The following is a 24,480-nucleotide window of genomic DNA, read 5'->3' as shown; positions in this document are numbered from 1 at the left end:
GAGCAAGAAGTGTCCACACAGGCTGGGGCCTCACTATGAGGTTGAGCTCCATGCTGGCTGCACTGGACAGAAAGCATGCAAGGAGGGCTATTCCCTCGACTTGGTAATTTACTCTGTGACTCCAGAGAAAACATCATGAAGATTTTGAGGGCTTGGCAGCTCCACAACGAATGTTTCTGCAGATCCCTGTGTGATTATCATGGAACTGCAGGTTACCAGTAGGCTGGACCACAAAGCCTTTAGGTTTGTAACTTGTTTTTCTGCTCATTTGAGAGACCCACAAATTCCTGTTTTCTTATGACTCTGGACCTGAATCTTAGAGCAAACTAAGAAGCAAACATTTCTTTTCTGGGAGGCAGATAGCTAACTGTAGTAGAAATCTTCAGTTTCTGCTAGTAACTAGGGTCTTTTACACAACTCACACAATGCAACAGTTTTCTGTATTAGTAGTAACGGCTAAAAACAAATGTTCTGAGATTACCTAAGAGTTTAGCAATAAGCACAAGCCAGTTTTATACATCAGTGGGATCTAGCTTTAAAACTGTTGGATTAGGGAATGTGAGATAGTGACTGATTAATCTCCAAATCTGAATTTTAAATTTGTTGGTGCTGTGAGCAGAACCCGTGACTTGCTTGTGATCAACGGAATATGGCAAAGGTAATGGGAAGCCCCTCCCTTGATTACGTTATGTTGTATAATACTCTGTTTTGCTAGCAGGCTCACTCTAGGGTGTCCTCCTCCATTTCTGGCTTCAAAGAAGCAAGTGTCCAAGGGTCCTACACAACCACAAGAAGATGAATTCTGCAAACAACCAAAGAGAACTTAGAAGTGGATTCTTGGGACTTCCCTGGTGGCACAGTGGTCAAGAATCCGCCTGCCAGTGCAGAGGACACGGGTTTGATCCCTGGTCCGGAAAGACCCCACATGCCGCACAGCAACTAAGCCTGTGCGCCACAACTACTGAGCCTGCACTCTGGAGCCCATGAGCCACAACTACTGAGCCCACGTGCTGCAACTACCGAAGCCTGTGCGCCTAGAGCCTGTGCTCTGCAACAAGAGAACCCACCGCAACGAGAAGCCTGTGCATTGCAATGAAGAGTAGCCCCCGTTCTCCGCAACTAAAGCCCATGCACAGCAATGAAGACCCAACGCAGCCAATAAAGTAAATTAAAAAAAGAGAAGTGGATTCTTCCCCAGTCAAGCCTCCAGATGATACCCCAGGCAGGCCTGGCCAACACCTTGATGGTAGCCTTATAGAGAGGACCCGGTAAAACCATGCCTGGACTCCTGACCCACAGAAACTGTGAGATAATATATGCTGTTAATTTGTGGTAATTTGTTATTAAAGCAGTGAAAAGCAGATATAGATTTTGGTTCTAGAAATAGGGCACTGCTGTCACAAACACCCAAGTATGTGGGAGTGGTTTGGAAAAATTCTGAGGCGCATAATAGAAGGAAAAGAAAGCTGAAAATGTGTAACTCCCTTGATAATGCAGAATTTTATAAAAATGAATGGGGCTTCCCTGGTGGCGCAGTGGTTAAGAATCCACCTGCCAATGCAGGAGACACGGGTTTGAGCCCTGGTCCAGGAAGATCCCACATGCCGTGGAGCAACTAAGCCCATGCACCACAACTACTGAGTCTGCGCTCCAGAGCCCGTGCGCCACAAATACTGAGCCCACATGCCACAACTACTGAAGCTCACATGCCTAGAGCCTGTGCTCTGCAACAAGAGAAGCCACCCCAATGAGAAGCCTGCGCACCGCAACGAAGAGTAGCCCCTGCTCGCCACAACCAGAGAAAGCCCACGCGTGGCAACGAAGAGCCAATGCAGCCAAAAATAAATAAATAAAAATAAATAAATAAAAATAATAATAATTAAAAAACCCAAAAAAGAATGAGCCCTCACTGCTGAGGACAGAGAAACCTGAAAACACTACGTTTGGTAAACACGGCAAACATGGACAGCGTGGTGACTATAATTAATAATAGAAATAAATATATGGTATTATATATTTAAAACTTGCTGAGAGTAAACCTTAGAAGTTCTCATCACAAGAAAAAAAACTGTGACTATGTATGGTGACCGTGGTACCCAGCTTTATTGTGGTGATCATTTCAGAATATATACACAATATCAAATCATTATGTTGTACCGAGAAGATAATATATGTCAATTATACCTCAATAAAAATTTTAGAAAAATAAAAGAGTGAACTTTTTGGACACAAAGTAAGCATATCAGATGCAGGCATATCAATAAAGGGTTAATTTTCATATCAATAAAGTGTTAATTTTTCTCAACGCGTTTCTTTGGATTGGCTTTAAACACAATGAAAATGATGCTTCAGTTCCTAAAATGAATACTTAGTACTGACAGTAAGGACAAACTGAGAACTCCTTCGGAGATAAATGATAAGACCGACTCCCTCAGTAAAACTAAGCTCTGTGGTCAAATCTAGTAATTTTCTGAGGAAGAATAAAACATTTTTTTTTAGAGTTTTTTGAGAAGTCCAGAAGTGAGGTAAGAAATGCCAGCGAATGCATTTAGGCGTTAGGTGGGCAGTTGGTAACAGAAAGGCTGAGTCTTAGTTCCGGGCATGTGTGCAGCTGGATGTCAATGAGCTGCAGGAACACTCACGGCCCTGCAGGGCCAGCTGCTAACCTGCTCGTCTCTGGAGAGGGTGTGAGGCAGAGGTGTCTCTCTGGTCGATTAAAAAACGCCAGAAACACTGGGATTATATATAGCACGGCCTCTCTTCTAACAGAAAAACGAAAACTTTGAAAATGAGATTCTGTGATACTAGTTGTACTTTTCAAGGCCTGCATAGGCAACCAACCATTTATCTACACGTATTTTGTTCCCCATCTGTCTACACTTTTTATCCTGGAAAAAGACGGGCTCTCTCTACCCTGAAGATGAATGAGGCCTTTGATGTCATGCAAATGTTAGCTCTGGGCCAAACACGTACAATCCTGAAAGTAGTACACTTAGAGAATAAGAGGTTTAAATGCATTTACCATTTTTATTTTGCGATGCGGAAACATACATTCACCATGGCTGTGCGACGTGGTTGACAGTGAAATGGAGAATATAACTTTTTGAAGGCTATTTATAACTAAACACTAAATAGTTTTATTACAGTGGAAATTCTGTACAGTTTAAGGCTTGGCTCTGAACTAGACTGCAAATATGGACCAGATTTGGAAATAAAACACTTTTTTTCAAGTAAAAGAAGAAAAATCCATTAAAAAAATACAAGGACGAAGAAATGAGGAAAGAAAACAAAGCAACAGAAGCCCAATGGGTTTTCCCGGAGTGAAATTTCATCATACGGTGAACTAACAAAAATACAGGTTTTCTTTCCAAAATAATGACAATTTACATATTTAGGACTTGTTAGGGAACTCTGGGAAGCTTTCCAGACTGAACACAGACCAAAGCGGACGACGGGGAAGAAATCACATTAATATGCTAAAGTCAGTACTACTTTATAATGGTTAAATTAGATTACACAAAGCAGGGCTGTGAGCATTAAATATTTCCAGAGGATCGGAGAGTCGTTACTGCTGACAGGTGAGAGTAATAAACCACAGGAAACAAGTATAAGATTCAAGTTATTTACTGAATAAACTCGGTTATTGGCACATCTAATCTGGGAAAAAAACCTGACACACTGGACTAGACAGCTTCTAGCAGTTTAGGGCAATCTTTGTTGATCTGTAAACAAAAGATCTGTCACCTAAGAAACTGCAATCTTGTTTAGACTTTAATAATAATCAGCTATGAAAGGCATGGATTGTTTTATGTGTTACATGAGATCACGGTTTCTATTGTTGGTTATGAACGTGCAGGTGTAGCTGAGAACTTAGACACTGTGTGAAACGTAAAAATGCTGCTTGTTTTGTAATTGTATCGTTGCTTCATGCAATATCAGTTTAGTGATGCTGATTCAGATTGCTTTATTATGGGAAGATCTCTGCCAGTGTCTTTATTAAATGGTCAAGGTCAGTTCTTCTGGATTGAAATTGTCCATGGGCAGGTACAAATCAGTGGGTTAGAAGAGGAAACTCCATATAGACTCTGTTTTTTCCTAATGGTTTGCATGACTGGCTTCAGGTGCAGCCTAGGTTATTCCTGTAGAAGAGAGATTTGATCAGTTACTCATTTGAAAACATCTGAGAGTTTCCCTCAGATCGAGGTCATGGGAAAAGTATCTTGTAAGGTTATAAAATGCTCTTTTTGACAAGATACTATAAAACACCAGTGTACGTCACTGATAGGCTTTCTCTGAAATAACCACATCATCACCCCAGTGGCTGAACTCACCGAAGAGAACCTTTTTTTTGCTTTCTATCTTCCAAATTACCTTCTTAATTTGAATATAATGAGTGATTTTTATATTTTTTTCCTTTGAGAGAAGCCACTCATCAATCAACATGAACCAATGTTAGAGAACGTACTTGTTTCATTTATACATGTAAAGCATTTAAGAGACTTTTATCACATAACCAAATGTGCAAGGAGCTGCATTCAGCATTCAAAGCCTTCCAGGGATGCTCAGGGCCCCTCGAGTTCTCGAGCGGCGGGTTAGTATGCATGACAAGTCTGTGCACACACAGAAGATGCTGTCTGCTCATGATGTCGGCCAAACAGTGGCTGGAAAGGCATGTGCTTTCTGGAGGAAAGCAGGACCACAAGACTGCACTCGGGAAAAAAATCATCCCAAAGAATACAGGAAATAGATGACATCCAAAATGAGAGTGAGTGCTCTGGTCTCAAATTGTAAAACAAAGCAAAAACAAAAAACATAAACAGGCTAGAACCAAACACAGTGGAAGAGAAAGCTTACAGTGGGATAATGTTGCCAACAGAAGGAGAACAGGCTACATTTTATTTCCCTAGTATTTGGAACACACAAATTGCACCTCTCAGAACAAAACCATCTTAGTTCTGATTAGGCTACATGGCAAGTGAAACCAGATCTGACCTTTCAAATGTGGATAACGAGAGGAGCACAGAGCATGCATTAAAAGGGAACATGCGCAGGACCATGCAAGCAGACTCTGCTTTCTCTTTATCCTCTAACTGGCAGGGGATGTAAAAAGTCCACAGTATGGAGCCTCCAAATATGAAACAAACCAGCAGCCGCAAACCAATTTTCCATCCTCTTGGTACCCAGAGCCCTGCAAATGCCAGTGAGAGAAAAAGGAGAGGGGAAGAGGCAGCGGGAGGGAGAGAGGGAAGCCCTGGGCCACATGCCAGCCGAGGCCAAGCCTAGAGAACCAGCGCCACCTCTTACCTGGGCTCAATCCTCTCCATCTTCAGGGGTGATCTCTGTCTCTTTATGGACCACTACTTTGGTCACTGACATGTCAGGGTGCTGCTCTTTGGCCTCTTTAATTGCCTGAGCCAGTGCCTATCCCCAGGAAATCACAGAAGGGCAAAGACAAAAAGGAGGTGGGACGTGCAAGATCAGAGCCAGGTGGAGACTTATGAGCAAGATCTATATACACAATTTACAAATGGGATACAATGACTGCAAAGGGGGGTCATACGTTGCATATTGGAAAGTTAATTCAGAAAACTGTTTAGACTACAGGCTGGACTAGAAGGACAGCTCTGGGAAGAGTATGACCAGCTAGTGTTTCTCTGTCTCCCTGCCAGGGTATCTACCCTCTCTCACACGCTACCTGGTCATGGTCAATGTCCGCGTCTCCCGTGATGACGATTCGCTTCTCGATTCTCGTCTCTGAAATGCCTCCTTTCACAGTCTGAAAGCAACAGATAAGCATTATGAATTTACCGTCACTGTTGACTGGGGGAAATGGCGGAAAATGCTCACACAGCTTTAAGTTGCATCATTCATTCTTTAAGAATTGAAACAGAATCCTATGGCAGCTATTTACAATTGTTAATTTCAGAAGTGAAGCCAGAATAGAGTCCTTCGGGTTTGGCTGGCTGGTGTTTCTGGAACATCTACCATATGCTATGCACTGGAGTTAAGGGTTATGCAAAGGGCATCAGAATGCATATTCTTAAACGGAACCTGGCATGTGAGGACAGATGCACCACAAATACAGCAGCCGTGAGAGCGCCAATGCAGCTGCCTGGCATCCTGATATTCACCTATCTGTTGGTGTGGCCCAACCCAGAAGTTCTGAACGGATACCTTCCTGTATCCGTTCCCACTCCACTTACTTTGGTGATGTGGGTGGTGGTCGTGGTGCTAGTGGTTTCAGATGTGATCGTCTGTGCGCTCATGAGCACACCTGGCTCCAAATCAGCACCAAGATCAACCTAAGCAAGCAAAGGGGGAGACGCCACACTTGAATATTGATGTTACCTCTCCAGACGTCTGCTATCTTGGTTTAGGGCATGACGATGATTTAATTATCTGCACAATCACTGTGCTGTTCCATCAGCATCTGGGAGCTGCCACTGACTAAAGACTGAATCAAACTTGGCCATTGTTAACCCTCATTAAAACGCTGGGACTTCAGAAATGTGAGCAGGGGCTGGGTGAGCTAGTGTTCTTCCTTATCTATGGCTAGGGAGATAGATTTCTGAGCCTCTTTCTACATTTCAAGTTATGCGAAGACCTGCTTAAGTCACCTGCTCTTCCTGGATCGGTAATAAAATTACAATTACTGCACCATTCTTGATAGAGACAGTTGGGTCCTCTGAGTCTCACAAATTAAATATCATGTAGTGACACTTAAATGCACGAAGCCATTCAAGGGGTAAAACAGGTGCCAGGGCTCTGGCCTTCATAGACTGTCTTACCTGTGATGATTCATATGTTATGGTTTTTGTTTCTGTGTGAACTACAGGCACTTCCTTGGTAGAAATTTCTAGCTTTACTCCTCCTGGTGAAACACTGCCAAAGCTGATGGTTTCTGTCGTCACAGTTGATGACTATACCAATGGGAAGCAGGCAGAGTGGCTATTAAATTTTGCAAACACATACCTTTGTTTTTTTCCCTCCCCTCTTGGTGGATATATATAAGCACAGGTTGGTATGAAATAAATGTTTACATTTTACAGGGGGGTCAGTTGGGGAATGAGGCACACAACAGATACATGTCAGTCTCCCAGAATTTGTATGGAATGTACCAGGTACAAGAAAATATTTCGAAGGAAATTGAAAAAAACCCACTTTTTTACATTCCTTCTCCTCTGTCTCATAAACTAATTTTAATAGATTAAAAAATCATAAATTAGCCTTAACTTCTTAGACAGAAGGAACAAGTACTAAGACACTGAACCACCGCCCCTCACCCCGCCCCCATGTACTTCAGGAATTTCAATAAAAGAGAATAAAGAATAAATTCTAGCACTTGGTGCCTGGGCAAGCCTGGTGTTGGTCCTTCTGGATAAGTACACTGATCAGAAATAAATTTATCAAGTTTTCTAATATCTTGGCAGGCTATGCATCTCCCAGGTTTACTGCCAGTTACGGTAATTGCAAAGAGAGTAGAAACCATTTCCTGGAACTTTAGATTGTGAATAATCATTATATATGTTTGCATGGGACCCCAGACCAGCATGGAGACCCCATAATTGCCATGCAAGAAGGCAACAAGAGGAGAAACAAACTGCTCTTGGAAAAGGAAGAAAATTAAACCTAGCCCTGCCCTTACGCTTAACTAAATTTCAGGGACTTACTTCAGCACGAAAAGTAACATTAACCGCTAGTTACCTCAAAATGAGGTTTTTGTTCCGAAGCTTCAGAAATGTGGATGGCTGCACTCTGCTCCTCCTCTGGCTCTTGGGAAGCAGCTGCCATCTCTCCCTGCTCGAGGACAGCTTTGTCGGCCACCTCCCCTTTTTCCTCCTTCGCTCCCTCAGTCAGAGCAGCGACCTCCTCCCCTTCCACATCAGAAGCATCAGCAGATGCTGCCTGGGTCACAGCATCCATGTCATCTCCAGCTGTGTAAGAAGCATCCCCACTCGCATGCACATTCATCACATGTCTTTCCTCCACCAATGCCGTTTCCCCCCCCAAGAAGGTGCTAAGTGGCTGGGGGCGCGGGGTTGTTTCCGTCTTTATTTTGCCAGACTCCGTCTTGGTTTCCGTTTTCTGCATGGAAAAAAAAAAATTGTGGTGTCAGTGTGACCTTCCACGAAGCAAAGGTCAGAAAGCAAAAAAAACACCAAAAGCAGCCACTCACCAGGGTACCTAAAGCCAGTACCAGTGCTTATAACCAGCAACGCTTAGAGAAAATATCAATTAGCTTTCATTCCCCCCACCAGAATCTTTGATGCCTGCCCTCCGCCTGACACATAGCCTCGAACCCGCGCTGCTTCTTCGGATGTCGCAAAAGAAACAAGAGTGCAGTAAAAAACGCAATTAAAAAACCAAAACAAAATGAAAGCATTGGAGCACATGCATATTGGTTTTGGCTGCTTCCTTAGACCTAACAGTTGACATAAAATGCTTTAAGAAATTAAATGCTGTTAAAACGTCTCAGCACAACTGCTTTCTGAACATCTGAAGTAGGTCCTTGTAATGGAACTAAAGACATGTGATGCAAACGTGGGACAGGCACAGAGGGGTGTAAGTGAAGACCCCTCTCAGGTGTTTAAAGCAAAGCCACTTGGATGCAACATACACACACACACACACACACACACACACACCCCAAAAAGGCACAAAGAAAAGGCAAAGAGGCAGAGACAGAGACACCGAGGATGGAAACAAATGGCCACCTGCACCCAGCTTTGAGAAGTGGAAGTAACCCCGCCTATGAATTCTGTCGGTTTTCTCGCAGACTCTAATAAGCTGAAGATTTCAGAGCCATCCATGAGCTTTTCTCCAGAAGACTGTTTAGTCTGAGTGAACAGAGAAATGGAGAGTCAAGCACAGAGGTCAGGACACAGGAGGGCATGTACTCATTCACAGCTGGTTAGACAGAACTGTAGGCGCGGGACCCAGGAAGAGGGATGGAGGGATCTACAGACAGATTTGGAAACACACAGGAATGGGAAATCAACAGCAAATCGGGGTGAGCAGGGGCTCTGGTTTGGTAAAGCGGAGAGAGTTCCTGGGGTTAGGGCGGTGCTGGGTGAAGCGGATCCTTTCACCCGGCACCGGCACCACAAGCCCCGGCAGCACCGCCCCACCTCGGGGACAAGAGCTGGAAATAAAACGGCAGGTGTCTCAATGCTCACGTCAGACCGCGGTAGTGACTTAACCATGAAAACAACAAAAAAGCTTGGGTTGGCGGCTCTCAACATAAGCCAAACAGCAAGAGAAATGGAAAGGCTCGGGGTGGAAGGGCTGCCTCGGCAAACGTCATGCTGGAATCGGAAACGGCAGCCCAAAGGCGGCACCGGTTACCACGACTTGGGACGTGGCTGACTCTGTGACAACATATTGGGTGGTGGCGGCGGTGACGGCCGGCTCCTGGGAGTATCCCCACTTGGACAGGCTCTTCCTGCGGGGACTGAAGGGCCCCACCTTCAAGGCCTCGGCCTCGGGCTCCGCTCTGCCCAGCCGCTCGCCCTCCAGGCTGGCATCCCTCCCGGGCACGTGGCTTTTCTCAAGAGCATCATCCTCGGGGCTCTGCTGCCGGGACTCGGCTTCCCTGATGGGGGCCAGCGACTCCAACAGCCTCCGCTCTGGCGTGTGGACCTCAGGCCCCGTCCTGGTCTTGTCCTCGGTGAGGGCTCCCAGGACCTCGAACTCTGCCAGGACAGGGCGGGTCTTCACGGACTCGGCTAGTCCCGGCTCAAGAGGGGAGGGGGACACCACCTTCTCCTCTTCTTTGACTTTTCCTGTCATAGTGACAATTTTTCCGGACACGGTATCGTAGGACTTTCCGAGTGTGTATATTTTCTGTTTGTTCTCTTCCTCCAAGTGCACTTCTCGGGCCAAGTCTTCGAAGCTCTGCACTTCAGTGGCGCTAGATCCTAACAGGTCGGCGGGGGTGTCATCAGTTCTGCTGCCCACGGGCACCACCTTGTACGCCACAATCTTTTTCGAATCACCATCAACTACCTCAGTGGGTATTTTGTCTACAATAACCCAGTCCTCTGTGCCCTATATTTGGAATATAAAAGCTAAATTAGAAGTTCTGATGGTATCTCATTTCTAAAATAAGAATCCTTTAAGGCAACCAGGGTGAGAGCTACACTCAGGCCTGGGAGGTGACTGCACAGGGCTGGGGTTATTTTTATTAATTATGGCTGCAATCTCTTCCCATCTGAAATTTATTAACTCTGACCTGCAACTTGGAATACGGTCTGCGTGTAGACTCACAATTTCAGATTTCTTGAAATACTCTGGTGGTAAATTTTGCAAAGACTATATTTGGTCTTATGCTAAATGTCTGATCATTTTGTATGTCAAGATTAAACAACATTTTCGAAGCTGTTGTACAAGTTATTTAGCTTTACTTGTGTGGACATAGAAAAGAGTTTTCCATGTGAAATAGAACACTGTACTTCATATCTGTTGTTCTCACAAAGAACGTGCCAGCATTTCCACAAATTTCTGTGAAAACCATTTTCCATGTTTGTGAATTATGCTTCCTCATATGGGAGACGGAATCCACTCTAGCACTTTTTATCCAGTAAGTATTCAGTGCACCTGTGTTCCAGGCATTGTAATGAACTATTTCCCACTGTTAGGACACTGTCGGAGCCTCTTAGAAATAGGTCACAGTGGTCTGTACACTGTTCTGATTTTATTTACAACCGAAGTTCATCGTCTCAGGAGTTTCTTTGCCAGTTTCCTTAGTGTTAGTTCCAATAAGGCAGAAGAAATGGAAGTTATGAAACTTCTGTATTTGGGGAGCCTACCAGGACATTAGCAGGTAACTAGTCTAACAGGTTACAGAGGGAAGAGAAACCAAGCCAGGAGCAAGGGAGCACCTTGGTTTACATAACTTGGACGTTTGCTACTTTCGTATTTATCCTAGCCTGAATCTAGAAATAGGTGGGCCTTAAGAAAAAGGATTACAGATCCATCTATAGGCTGGTGCCGGATTAAACAAAATGAATTGAAAAATAACCTCTAGGGTCGATGGGACAGTTTTCTGGAAAATGATTTGATGAGAGGTAACCACAGAGCCTCCTTCCTGAATTTTCTTTATCACACTCGGCTAGTAGGAAAACCAATAAAAGTTCAGAACTTTCAAAATCAGTCAAGGTCATCTAAATTAGCATCACTCTATGGGTGAAAGAGGTACTAAAAGGTCCAATAATATCATTACAAAGTATAATCATAATGCTTCAATGACCACACACAGATACAATCACCTAGGAGCAAAAGCCACGAAGAAATGATAGCTAACGGATAACTAAAATAGTAACAAAATTCTCTATTTCCCTCCCCAGAATCTAAGCAAAAATGATATACCTACCTTAGTGGCAAACAAGGTAAATTTTAAAAAGAAAGGAAAAACTACAGACATTTTAATGACACTGAAATCTGAAGAGCAATTTCCTTCTGGAAAATTCCTTCATGTTTGTTTTTTACCTGAGACTCAAAGAATGGAGAGCTTCCTTGCTGCAAAAATAGAACCTTTTCAGAAATCTCTCTTTCTTCTTTGGTCTGTTTGAATAAAGGGGGTTGGGTTGGAGAAGAGGAAGCAGACAGTTTCCAAAAAGGCAAGTTAGGAAGAGAGTTCTTTTCTTGTGCTACACATATAATACTCATTCATTTTTTTTTCTGAAGAAGTAAATTAGTGTCTATTAATTTGGAAAATGGTCTGAAGCCATCTCAACATTTAATAATTATTTCCAAAGAGTAACAGATTATGTTTTGAATCTCCGGTGTTTTTAGGATTCAAACATTTCTCATTTCTACAAACACAGAACATGCAAGAGTGGCATAAAGAGCTTTCTGGAATTTCAGTAGTGTTCATATGTCAGTGATCTGCAATACTGTAAAAGTGAGTATTAAAATGAAAATGTTAAGATTAAAAAAAAATTAAGTTAGGAGTAAATCCTCACTTCCATGTCTGACAAATTCTTGATCATATTCCCTACTGAAGTGCCGCCTGATACAGAGAAAGGAAATACACATGGGTCACTGCATTAGCTACTAATCTGAAAAACCCAGTTATGCCTAGATTGATGTCTTTATTCCACAAATAAACATAAGGTTATAGCTTTATTTGAACTTTTATAACATGGCAAATAATCCTGAAAAGTCAACTTCAGAATATCTTGGTGAAGAATTAAGTATTTCAAGTCATACTTGTCTTTAACATATAAAATTTAAAAGGACATTAAATATGTTATGTTAGAACAGTTTTTTCCCTTTCATCTTTTTATTGCTTCCTTTAGTATTAAATAGGCATAATTCAAGGGGCAATACGTTAGCTACCGAGCCTGTCTCTGTGCACAGCACACGACTGCATAGAATAGTGAACAAAAGGATATTTTGGTTAAGTCATCTAAAAATAATAATAGAAAAGTACAAAGTTTCTAGACGAACAGAACTTTGAAAATAAACCCTCTTGTTGATAAGCAATACAATTTTATGAGAGGTATTTAAAATTCCTAGGTATGTATCTACAAAGCTATCAGTACTATATTTAATCGTTTGCCTGCAAGAGGTTATAGAGGAGCATCTGGAATGTTCTCTGGAATGACCTGCTGACAGATTTTGATAGCATCGTCCTCATATGCTCCTTTTAAATGAGGAACAAATAAGACATTTCGAAGGGGGGAAAAAAAAATCCCTGTCCTGCCCCATTTTGGAGAAAGATATTGCAAGAGACAAATTGTACCATGTGGAATCATTCAATGTGGATTTATTTTTTAAACTTTCAATCATAGCCTCTTTTTTAAACAGAAATAAGAAACAGGAAGTCAAAATTATAGATACTTTTCAGAATACCACGCCTAGGCCTCTAATTATAATCACTGAACTAAATATTTTCCTACAGTGAAAGCTTAAAAAAACAACAGCAGTGTTTTTCAGCATATCCTGTTATCTGACATCAACTAATTTTAAAAATGTCTGTGTCTGTAATTAAAAATGTCCACACTGTCTGCATCCAGAACCGTGCATGTCCCATAATAACGGAAAAGGGTAACATAAGGGGATAGATGTTATCATTAAATCCTGTATACTGTCAACCCCAATCCAGTGAGTTCTGCTAAAGTTAAGAGGTACTGATAAAGAAAAGCTGATAATCGAAACATTTACTAGAGGTTAAGACAGAGTCAGATGCACACCCTGACTATTTCATTTAGTTCCTTAAACGTTCATGCCTGTGTCATAATTGGGACACAAGGCCCTACAGTGGCATGCAAAATTCACAGAGGTGTTACTTGCTCAGATGATTAAGGGTCTCTATGGAGCTGTGACTTTCATTTCTGCTCGGGCCAGGGGTTCTCAAATTGGGCTGTGAATTAGAATTATGCGGAGAGCTTTTAAATAAGAGTAATGTGTGGGGTGCACCTCTGACTAATTAAATCAGATTCTGATGTAGAACCCAGGCATCGGTATTTAAAAAATCTTGTAGGTGATTGTAATACGCATCTAGAGTCGCACCCCAGGGTCTGAATGGAAAGTCACAGAAGTCAGATTCACAGAATGGAGATAATTCTCTCTATCCATGAATAGATGATCCATAGTGAATGCATATTTTGCCCGATTTAAGGCCCATCCAAGACCGGAATAGCAAAAGTAAAGCTGGGCAAGAAAGCAGAAAAATGCATAAAGAGAGTTGATTCTAGTTATTCATGGCAGTTGTGTTCTATAAAGTCGCCGTGAACACTGAATTACTGAGTACTGAACCATAGCTCCTAGGGGAAAGGCAGGGTCAGGTTCCCGGGAGCTTCTGGTTATGAAATTTTCGTCAACTGATCAAAGCATAACCTTGTTTTATGTGTGTTACTGTTTAAAGACCCCTTATTTAATATCTATTACTGATCCATTAACATCAAACTCACAGCCAGCAGCACTATCACTTATCCTGAACAAAGCGTATCTGACACACATATTTTCCTATAAGGCACATCTCAGCCTTCTTGTACTTGGGAACACTAGACAGCACTTCAGCACTATGCCTGGAGGTCGTTTTAAATAGCAAAATCACCAACAAAAAACACAAAAAAGCAAAAAGGTGGCACTAAAGAGGCTGTGAAACTTGCTGCCTGTTCACCTTTACCTGGGAAGGTGTGCCTTGAGCAATTTTTTTTTTTTAATCACATGGTACCTGTCTGTGAATTATCGTGAAAGCGCTGTTAATATTGATTTTAGGGTTACAATAAGTTTTAGTGAGTAGGTGAATTTGCACAATAAGGAATCCATGAATGGGGAGAGTTGACTGTATTAAGCTTACATACCAGTCAAACCACCAGCCACCTTAAAAAAAGAGGACAGTACTGGCATGGCATAAGTGCTAACGCGTATTGCATTGTGGTTGGGATTTGGAAACTTTTAATATTCAAGTAACCATGAAGGAATATCTGTCCAATATGGACTAGGCCTAGGTATACCACAAAAGGCTGTCATGGGAAATATGTGGGGACAGAAGACGTACCTGAAACCCTTCACATCCCATCCATCTATCCTACGTTTGGAGGGCCCTGTATGTGGGTTTGCCTGTTTTCCAAAGTTAATGATGATTTGCTATTATTTGCTTCTTTGGGGCATCATTGCTACTTGTCTCCTGTTAACTCAAACATTTGAAACTTGAAACCACTGGCAATAAAATTCCCATTTTATAATAAACATAACATCATATTCTTAGAATAGAATCACCATTACTAGCTCACTATATTTCTAACTCCTAATTTTTCTCTAATTGGTCATAAACTGGTTGCATAGAAATAGATTTACTTAGGGTTCGACCACCACAGATGAAGAAGAAAGGTGGTCACATTAAAAATCAGGAGTCATTACATTTTTTTCAAAACAACATTGTATCACTGAGATTCCCCAAAAAATCCAACTAAGTGTGGCATCACTGAATCAGTTTCTTTACCCTTCTGACACAAGCAATTATTATTTTGAGAAGTCACTTTAAAAAATTAAGTTACTTATTTTCTTTTAGAAATAAATGGACCTCTTTCTGAACTGGCCAATTATTGTTTAATTAATTTAAAGTGGGTCATATTAAATAAAAGGATAACATCAAATGAGTAATTTACTTAGAAAAATACCTCCCCTCTAAAATGAAAATCTTTTGTTTAGGTGTTTTTAAACAAATATGCTTTGTGTATGCCTAGCTGGCTGGGAGGATAAAACTATCTTTTGTGCTTTTCACAAAACCAATAACAAAAGCCAATATTAAGTTTTAATATAGAAATGAACAAGAATTTGGAGCATAAGAACTTGCTGGGCTGTCTCCAGGGCCCTCAAATGGAGGATAAACTGGGTGTCACCAAGGACCCTGGGAGGAGGGTCGGATGGGAGCCCCAAGGCGAGGGAAGCGCGCACAGCCCTGACCTCCCAGAAGGGACCTCTCTTCCTCTGGGACTTGAAGCTCCTTGGAGCTGCTTTTTCAGAGCCCCTTTGATAACCAGGGTTAGCCAGCCTTGTTTTTTAGAAGCTCTTCTTTACATCTAGCAAGTCTCCCAACAATTTCCTCCCTTCCCGGTGGCAGTGGAGTCCTAAGGTACAGCTTCTGCTTTGGCCACTCAGCAGACACTTGAAGGCACTCACTAAGCCAGCTGCTGGTCTCCAGCCGACGTAACCAAACTACTTTGTGCTTCCGCAGAGGACATCTTTCCTCCATCCTTTTAATCCTTTTAAAACGATCCTTTCTTAGGTCTACTGCAGTTTCTCTGCACCAACAGGGATAAGGCATCGAGGGTAAGTTCAACATATTCAAAGCATCACCTCTTAAGTTATTAACATTCTTTGGGGTCATCACCGTTATTCTCTAATAATTAGAGGATTTAATAAGTCAAAAACATTTCTTTTACTAGTCTAATGACCTAGACTTCGACAGTCCCTTGTTTATTATCACCCCCTTTAACTTCTCCAAGCCACTACCCGAACTTCCATTCAAAGGGCTGCTACCTCGCGTGTCCCTGAGTGACAGCAGGGAAAGAGAGGCTTGACTTTTTCAGTGGCTATTTATTTTGTGTTTTTGTAATGTAATCCAGTATCTGCCATCTTCAGAGCCAGCATGTCCTTCCTTATTTCCAGCCCTCGTAGAAATACGGTAAACCAAACTTGACCAATTACAATAAAACTTATCCGACCATAACTCATAAGTGGCAGTCTTACTAATAACGCAGGAACTACAATATTTAAATCAATCAGGAAAATCTAAAATTTTTGTGTCTTGAAACTCAAGCAATCTGAATGAAACCGATGTTTAATGGTACAGGAATACTTTGGTCACAGGACTTTTCATTTATTCTGCATAAAAAGGCCCTTTACAAAGTAATTCAAATGGAGATATACCTTGCCATTTTTTTAAAAGTGGGATTGGAACTGTCATGAACATCATGATTGTGGTCACTTTAGATATACAGCTTTCAAGGGAAGAAAGAAGTTAAAATACTAGAAAGATGCCATTTTAAGAAACTACTTCTTGGGGCTTCCCTGGTGGCACAGTGGTTAAGAATCTGCCTGCCAATGCAGGGGACACGGGTTCGAGCCCTGGTCTGGGAAGATCCCACATGCCGCGGAGCAACTAAGCCCGCGAGCCACAACTACTGAGCCTGTGCATCTGGAGCCTGTGCTCCGCAACGGGAGAGGCCACGACAGTGAGAGGCCCGCGCACCGCGATGAAAAGTGGCCCCCGCTCGCTGCAACTGGAGAAAGCCCTCGCACAGAAACGAAGACCCAACACAGGCAAAAAAATAAAAAATAAAAAAAACTACTTCTTTTGAAAGACAAAGTAAGATGATGTGTAACAGCTGACAGTAAGGTTAGTACCACTGCCACTGTGGGTCCCACACGATGGGAGCCTTGAAATAACACCAGCTGAATCCTCTACCTTGCTGTACATTTAAAGAGCAATTTCCTACATGGAAGACTTACTCAAAAAGACATGCTGGCCTTTCCTTTCCCTATTAAAAACCAAGTAAAAACTGATTATAAGTCATAATATAATATATATGTTTATATATATAAATCAGTTAAAATAACCAATTAAAAAATATATATATGCTATAAATAAAAATGAAATAAAAAACTGAGTATACCCATAAAAACCTGGTGTAGTAGTCCCAGAGTAAGTATGCCCTGAAATGTTATCAACTTCAGAACACTGTTTAGTCAAACATTAGACAATCTCAGTAGGCCACATCTTGCAATTGATGAGAAACAGTCATGAATTTTCAAGGCATTTCTTAAAGCAGCAGAAGTACATTCAGAAAAACTTGGTTCATTAATACAGTAGGTCAATGTCTCCCAGCTGTGAATCTAGAATAAGCAGATCTGAACCAGAGTTTCCTTGTTCGTTCCAAAGCACCATGGGATGCAATTACTCACTCCTTGGCCACCTAACATTGTACTGGCTATACACAGACAAGGGGTGAGATTGTCTACTCAGAAGCCTGCCACATCCTTTCCCTGCAGACCCTGCAGAGGAGCGAGGCTAGTGAACAGAAGACAAGCGCAACCCAAAGCCTGAATACCGACCTCTTCAGGTACCAGCGGCTCGATCATGGGTGCCTCCTCCTGCCGGGCGGCTAGTCGCACGGGGGAGGTGGAAAGCCTCTTTTCCCATTCGTTCGTGATGGCAGTGCCCGTGGAGGTTTCTAAAAAGGTTCTTTTCAGCTCACTAATATTGGTCTGATGTTTCATCAGGTCATCTTGGGTTTTATCTAGCTCCTACATTCAGAACATAAAGAATCCAACAGTCAACATTTTACGTTTGTTTTCCTTTCTGCGTGCTCTCTCTCGTTTTAAAAGTTAGGTCATTATCTCATTAGTAGTCAAAATAAAAGAATTCTGATCAGGGCTCATGACACTACCACAAACACTCTGGTGAAAATGTGATATTTCCAAGGGAAAACAAAATCTAGTTCACACAAGCATAAAAATCAAAAGTTTCAAAGGTCAACTGTTAAGAGTGTAATTCACATGTAACCAGAGAATTAAAATAAATACACACGCAGGAAAGGGGATCTATGTCTAGGAGAGAGGAAGGCATCAGAGGAAGCTGAGAAATCAACCACACGTATTCACAGGTGAGAACACACCCTTCATGCATCATGGTACGAGCCCACAGGTTAAGCCACTAAAGGAAAACCAACACACACAAGCATGCACTGGTATATACCAATACCAACCTCTAACATAAGATTACTATGTTTGACATACACATTTTCACCCTTTATTCGCTTAATCAGACTATTCTGAAAAAAGTGGAGAAGAAAGGAAAGTAAGGGACATGATAGTCACATGAACAAGTGTCATCCTCCACACTGCACCAACACACAGTCACCACCACGGAGCATGCTGCAAGATCTGAACACCACAGACAAACAATGACTTGTCACATGCTGGTTTCTGCTTTTGTGTTTGATTTTGAATTTTCTACCTGTTCCTTGAGCTCTGCATCTTCCTCCTGTTCCGACTGCCAGCATCAAGAGAGAGTGGGAAATAAAGTCTTACCATGCCATCGACTCTAAGATGGAAGGATGGGTCTACATAAGCCAGCTACATGGGGGCGCTAGTTTGCTCTCATGTGAGAAGACATTTCTTTCTTATATATAAACCACAACGTTCTCACACACAAATTAAGAAGCTTAATAAGAAGACAGGAGCAAAAGATTCCTGGCCCCATGGGTCTTTGACCTGGACACTTCCAAGTGCGATGAGCCCACACGTGTGCTTGGGAGGTGACAGCTAGGACTTGGCGGGCTGTCCTTAAAAGACGTTAGCAACGGGTCAGGAAGTGGGGGAAGCCAACATCGAAATTAAAATTCACAAAAACGGCTATGAATATCCAATGATGAGAGCTCCCTTGGAGTGTAGGAGTCCTCACAATAATCCCATGAGATTAGCTATTATGATCCCCAATTTGTAGACCAGAGAACTGAGGCACAAAGAACTTAACACAGAGGTTCCCACATTAAAAAATTTCTTGGAACTTTGAATTTCTTGAACCCACCTACTTAAAAACAAATTTGGGAGAGGAGAGGCCTGATATGGATGGGGTAAGTGAGGAAATTAAATAGACTACCATCAACTACAAAAACCAACTATAAGACGCGGTCCAGAGTGAAATTATGGGTGACAAGTGGGTGATGCCAGAGCACATGGCCTTCAGCAAATGGATCACTTTGTCTGGGTCTCAATGGGGACCAGACTGTCTAACCTGCACACCCCACCCTGCACTGCTGTTACACTGGCTCCGGAAAAAAGAGAAGGGGAAGCGTTTATAAGAAGTGTTAGGGCTTCCCTGGTGGCGCAGTGGTTGGGAGTCCGCCTGCTGATGCAGGTGGCGCGGGTTCGTGCCCCGGTCTGGGGGGATCCCACGTGCCGCGGAGCGGCTGGGCCCGTGAGCCATGGCCGCTGGGCCTGCGCGTCCGGAGCCTGTGCCCCGCAGCGGGAGAGGCCGCAGCGGTGAGAGGCCCGCGTACCACAAAAAAAAAAAAAGAAGTGTTAGAGGGCTGGAGGCATGCTGATTCTACAGAGGTGGTGGGTTCATAGCTCTTCATTTTATTTTTAAGCTTCATAACCTACCTATGTTATACGTCTTCGTTTGCATGCTTCAAATGTTGTATAACAAAGTTTAAAACTGCTAGAGAAATTTATAGTATTTTTTTTTCTCATAGCTGAGTCTTCTTTTTAACATCTTTATCGGAGTATAATTGCTTTACAATGCTGTGTTAGTTTCTGCTGTACAACAAAGTGAATCAGCTATATGTATGCCTATATCCCTTCCTTCTTGAGCCTCCCTCTCCCCTCAGCCCCACCCCATCCCTCTAGGTCATCACAGAGCACAAAGCACCAAGCTGATCTCCCTGTGCTATGCAGCAGCTTCCCATTAGCTACCTATTTTACACATGGTAGTGTATATATGTCAATGCTACTCCCTCAAATACCGTATATTAACGCATACAGATGGAATCTAGAAAAATGGTACTGATGACCCTAGTGGCAGGGCAGGAATAGAGACGTAGAGAATGGACTTGTGGACACAGGAAGGGGGAGGGGAGGAGAGGCTGGGACGAATTAAGAGAAATTTAAAGTAGTAGTATTAAAATATTTTTCATTTACAGCATACCTTAGGATTACAATGAAATTTACTGAATGTATCAGTAGTTACATATGACTAATTCTTACAAAATTAAGATGCAACTGTTATATCTGGTATAGAAAATGATTACCTTATAATCAGTTTATATGTGATTGCTTAAAAGAACCAGGATGATAGTTTTACAGTATTATCTCTAAATTAAAAAATGATGACTTCCAAACTTTGAACTGAACTCTGGCATTTCCAAAGGAAGAAACAATTAAACTCCATTTTGAAATGTTTTTCTGAACATATTTTCAGTGAAGTGATGTATAGATACTACCTGTAACATTTTTAGTTCTTCCTAAATACCCAAAATATTGGTATGATTGGATAATGTAAAAAACAACCTAATGTTAAACACTATCACAAAGTAAAAAAAAAAATTCTGTTAGCACTTTAGGAAATGAACATCTTGACTTCCATTACTATAGATAACTATTGTTTTTACAGAAATTTTAATTAGTTACTGGTAGAGAAGACTTAAAAAACAATGTAAGCCATGCACATATTTAATGAACCCTGAAGAATTAACAAAGGATAAATAAGAGCATAGTATCACTGGTCAATGTGATAATTTTTTTTCCAATAAAGTACTGACAGTAATTTGTTAATTTTCTTTTCCTTGGAAAATTCATTTCTTTTGAGTGACCCAGACTACATCCAGGCTATGAAAAATGAGTTAAGAGAAGTATTATAATTTTAACAAGCATTTTGACCATTTGGGATTTTAAAGTATATCTGTATCTAGTCAATAAGCTAATTACATAAATTGTACCACCCACCCCCAATTATGGCTATCATGTGTAAATATTAGGGATAAGGGAATACATTTTTAAAAAAATATACACACTACTGCATATAAAATAGATAACTAATAAGGACCTACTGTATAGCACAGGGAACTCTACTCAATACTCTGTAATAACCTATATGGGAAAAGAATCTAAAAAAGAGTGGATATATGTGTATGTATAACTGATTCACTTTGCTGTACACCTGAAACTAACACAACATTGTAAATCAATTCTACTCCAATAAAAAGTTTTTTAAAAGTATGACCAATTTAGCCAAGGGTTCTCAAAATGTGACCCTGAAATGGAGAGAGTCACTGTCACCTGGGAACTTGTTAGAAATGCAAATTCTCCAGTCCTACCCCAGACCCTCTTCTGAAAGAGAAACAGAACCTTCAGATGACTCTGATGCAGGCCAGAGTTTGAGAACCACTGGTCTAGGCAGTTAACTCCTACTGTTAAAAGTAGAATTTCTCTCCACTCTAAAAGGCAATATGCAAAGTTCCTAAATGCAGAACCAGCATTTTTGTTAGGCAACGGGCGGCACCCACAGTGACTGTACCAACCTCAGTGGCGGTGGTTTCCCCATCAGCAGCAGTGTCTGTGCGCTCACTGTCGGTCTGTGGATCACAGAGGTGATCAGGTTCCAGGAGGAAGGCAGGAAGAGAAAACAAACCATCCGGTCAAGCGGGCATGCCTGGGTCCTACAGTTCAGTCCCTTTTTCTGTGATCTGTATCGCACTACCTTCCCACAAGAATGCAGGTTCAAACAAAAGCAAAAGAAAGGCCAGAGCTAGGTTCCATCAGCAGAGGCACTCAGAGGAAGACCAGAGGCACACGGCCTGCGTAACCACAGGACGTGTATTAGCCAGGCTGCCATGTCTGCTGCCATGTCATTCTTTCCCCCATTTTTAACTGAAACCCCGAGAAAGAGCTCCTAAAAATGTTTAATGCAAATAAAATTGCTGTTTATCTATTTCTAAAAAAATTCTAGGAATAAGGTCACATTTGAAAAGTAACTTAACATGTCAATTTAAATAAAAAGCTACTATTAACAGTCACTGGACTTTCAGCCCCTCATTTATAACATTTTGGCAATTTGCATCCATCTAAGACCATCAGGCTGTCTGCATTACCTTTTAATTATAAAAAGCACATGCCAGTGACTCACAGGCATATGTTTTATATATGAAAAATGTAACTCACTTCTCAAGTAGGATTGCTAACTAGATATTTTTAAGACTATATGTTGTTTATTTCATCCCACCCTCCAATAGAAAGAGGTGTAGAGAAGTATGTAATAAATATCTCGTTCCAAAATAAACATTCAAATGAAGCAAATAATAATAATAGTAATGAAAAATAAGGAGAGAAGGAGGGAGAGAGACATCTACCTGGACACAAATAAAACAAAGCACAGCATTTGACAAAGCCTAGGTTTTCAAGGGAGAATTACAATAGTAATTTCAAGACTGATTTTTTAATCTGTTTTTGTAGCAGTTTATGATTTAAAACAAAAACTTTTTTTTCTGGAGGAGAGACGAGCCACAGCCATTGAAATTGGGACATCTCAACGTCCTATATAATATTAACTGACTTTCCCTTCTCAACTCTCAAACTAGTCATTATTTAAAGTCCCTCGAGCAAAGTTGTGCGATTAGTAATTTATCAACAAAAATCCAAACTGGGGGCTCTAAGGTTGTGAATCTGCCTCTTAAAATAATCTCTCATTGCAAAGACCATGGATTATCAGCGGGAGGGCTGGGACAGTGCTCTTTATGTCTACATGACTCTGGCTGGGTTGACTTCTTGATCCTCTCCCAAACTTTCATTTTCTATATTCCTAAAAGAAAAGGAGTTGGAACTCATGCTTGGCCTGTGCACCTGAGGTCTCCATCCTGGCAATCTGCTCCCGTGCCTAAGAGGGAAATCCTTTTCAGTAGGTTGGTAAAGAAAGCATGCTGAGAGCTTTCATGACCCAACCACCTTGGCAACACCTGGAGGCGGGTGGCTATTAATTTTCTTATCAGGGTGATCACTGCTAGGGCTTTAGCATGGCTTCACCAACTGACAGTCTAGGGCAAGGCCAGTTTGATTTAGGAAGAGAAGCAGGTCACTGTTCAAGGGTATGGGACAACCCGAGGAAATCTTAGGCTTTCAAGAACAAATAAGAATGACTTGGGCTCAGCGTGCTAACTAGTTGTGTCAAAGGCTTTGCAAGTTCTTGAAAGTATTTCTCCGCCTACTGTGATTATTTCCCTTATGGCTTTAGAATTCACTTCAGCAGCTTTCCAGGCATCTTGGCACTCGAATTACCGCCATGGTTAAGAGTGAGGGGGTCTCAGGACAGACTGACATCAGCTCAAATCCTTGCTATTTATTTAACTCTGTGGCACAGGGGGCAGGTTTCATATTTTAATCCCAATTTCCTTCTTGGAAAATGGGGAAAATCATAGCCCTAACTGTATCAGGTAACAGATACTACGTCTTGATGCAATGCCTGACACATACACACAGCTAAAAATGCCTAGAAAAATCATAAATATTGATATCAAAATAGTATTTCCTAAGTATTGCTATTATTTTTCCTAGCTCTACACAAATAAATGGCAGCTTAGGCCATATCTAAATTCCCTCAACCTCCTACTCAGCACCTAGTCAGTCAGTCATTCAACAAACATAGTGCCTGATCAATAAACAGTTAATGACTGAAGTATTAAAGGTTGAATAAAGCAGCTTTTATGGTAACTTTTATTTATATAATATCCTATGTCTAAGCAAAACTGCAAAATGTATGGCATGCCATGGACTATCATATCATGTGTTTACACCATTTAAAATGTTAAATCAAGTGATCAGTCTTTTCCTCCAGACTTCACCCATCTCCTTTTTTGGTATTATCAAAAAATTCTTCACAAGTTGACACATAATTACGGTGAGCTAAATTCATCTTATGTCTCTGGACAGATGTAGATGATTTAGCATTCGGTCCCTCCTTATCTGACCAAAATTCTAGAAGGACAAATGAAAAAAAAAAAAAGCTAACAGCTCTGTAGTTTGAAATGATTACAGCTCTCTGCACTGGGTTTCACTCTTGAGAAGGGCTGGGACTAATTAAGCCACTACCACACGTGACAGATGTAAGCAGTGATGATAAAATATTTAAAAAGAATTAGAGTCATTAGTGATTTTGCAAAACCAAAGTGACAGAGCTGAACCGTATGTTACAAAGTCACCCGGTTTAGCTGCCAAAGCACTTGAGGCCCAGGGAATAAAACAAGGCTGTGTCAACAAATGGCGAGTGTTTTTTTTTTTGTTGTTGTTGTTGTTTTTTTACCTGAATGACCTACATCTGAGTTCTCTAGCTCAGCTTGAACCAGAGCTCACAGCTCTTAACACTTGGGGTTGAGACGACATTGAACAGATGGCCAAATACAAAGTCATGTGGCCAGGAGAGCCGTCATGGGTGACCGAGGCTGGAGGGGAGGACTAGGAAGGCCAGGGCTGGTT

The 24,480-nt window shown here is 41.6% G+C and overlaps 1 protein-coding gene across 1 annotated transcript in view; it reads right to left on the bottom strand.

The window, feature by feature from the left end:
* Nucleotides 1-3,011: 3,011 nt before the first annotated feature.
* EPB41L3 (erythrocyte membrane protein band 4.1 like 3) overlaps nucleotides 3,012-24,480 on the bottom strand; it is a 145,541-nt gene continuing 124,072 nt past the window's right edge. The window contains exons 14-25 of the mRNA XM_055080499.1: nucleotides 21,537-21,590; nucleotides 18,473-18,508; nucleotides 17,569-17,760; nucleotides 11,488-11,562; nucleotides 9,346-10,047; nucleotides 8,715-8,837; nucleotides 7,705-8,085; nucleotides 6,789-6,920; nucleotides 6,204-6,302; nucleotides 5,696-5,776; nucleotides 5,305-5,421; nucleotides 3,012-4,139 (exon numbers count right to left, since the gene is read on the bottom strand). Coding sequence (XP_054936474.1) covers nucleotides 5,311-5,421; nucleotides 5,696-5,776; nucleotides 6,204-6,302; nucleotides 6,789-6,920; nucleotides 7,705-8,085; nucleotides 8,715-8,837; nucleotides 9,346-10,047; nucleotides 11,488-11,562; nucleotides 17,569-17,760; nucleotides 18,473-18,508; nucleotides 21,537-21,590 — 1,986 coding nt within the window. The 3' untranslated portion in view covers nucleotides 3,012-4,139; nucleotides 5,305-5,310. The remainder of the gene's footprint in view (nucleotides 4,140-5,304; nucleotides 5,422-5,695; nucleotides 5,777-6,203; nucleotides 6,303-6,788; nucleotides 6,921-7,704; nucleotides 8,086-8,714; nucleotides 8,838-9,345; nucleotides 10,048-11,487; nucleotides 11,563-17,568; nucleotides 17,761-18,472; nucleotides 18,509-21,536; nucleotides 21,591-24,480) is intronic.

Source organism: Physeter macrocephalus, chromosome 19, assembly GCF_002837175.3.
Source record: "Physeter macrocephalus isolate SW-GA chromosome 19, ASM283717v5, whole genome shotgun sequence".
Lineage (NCBI taxonomy): Eukaryota > Metazoa > Chordata > Mammalia > Artiodactyla > Physeteridae > Physeter > Physeter macrocephalus.
Note: the sequence above shows the minus strand (reverse complement) of the source record. Positions and strands in the feature narration are given on the sequence as shown.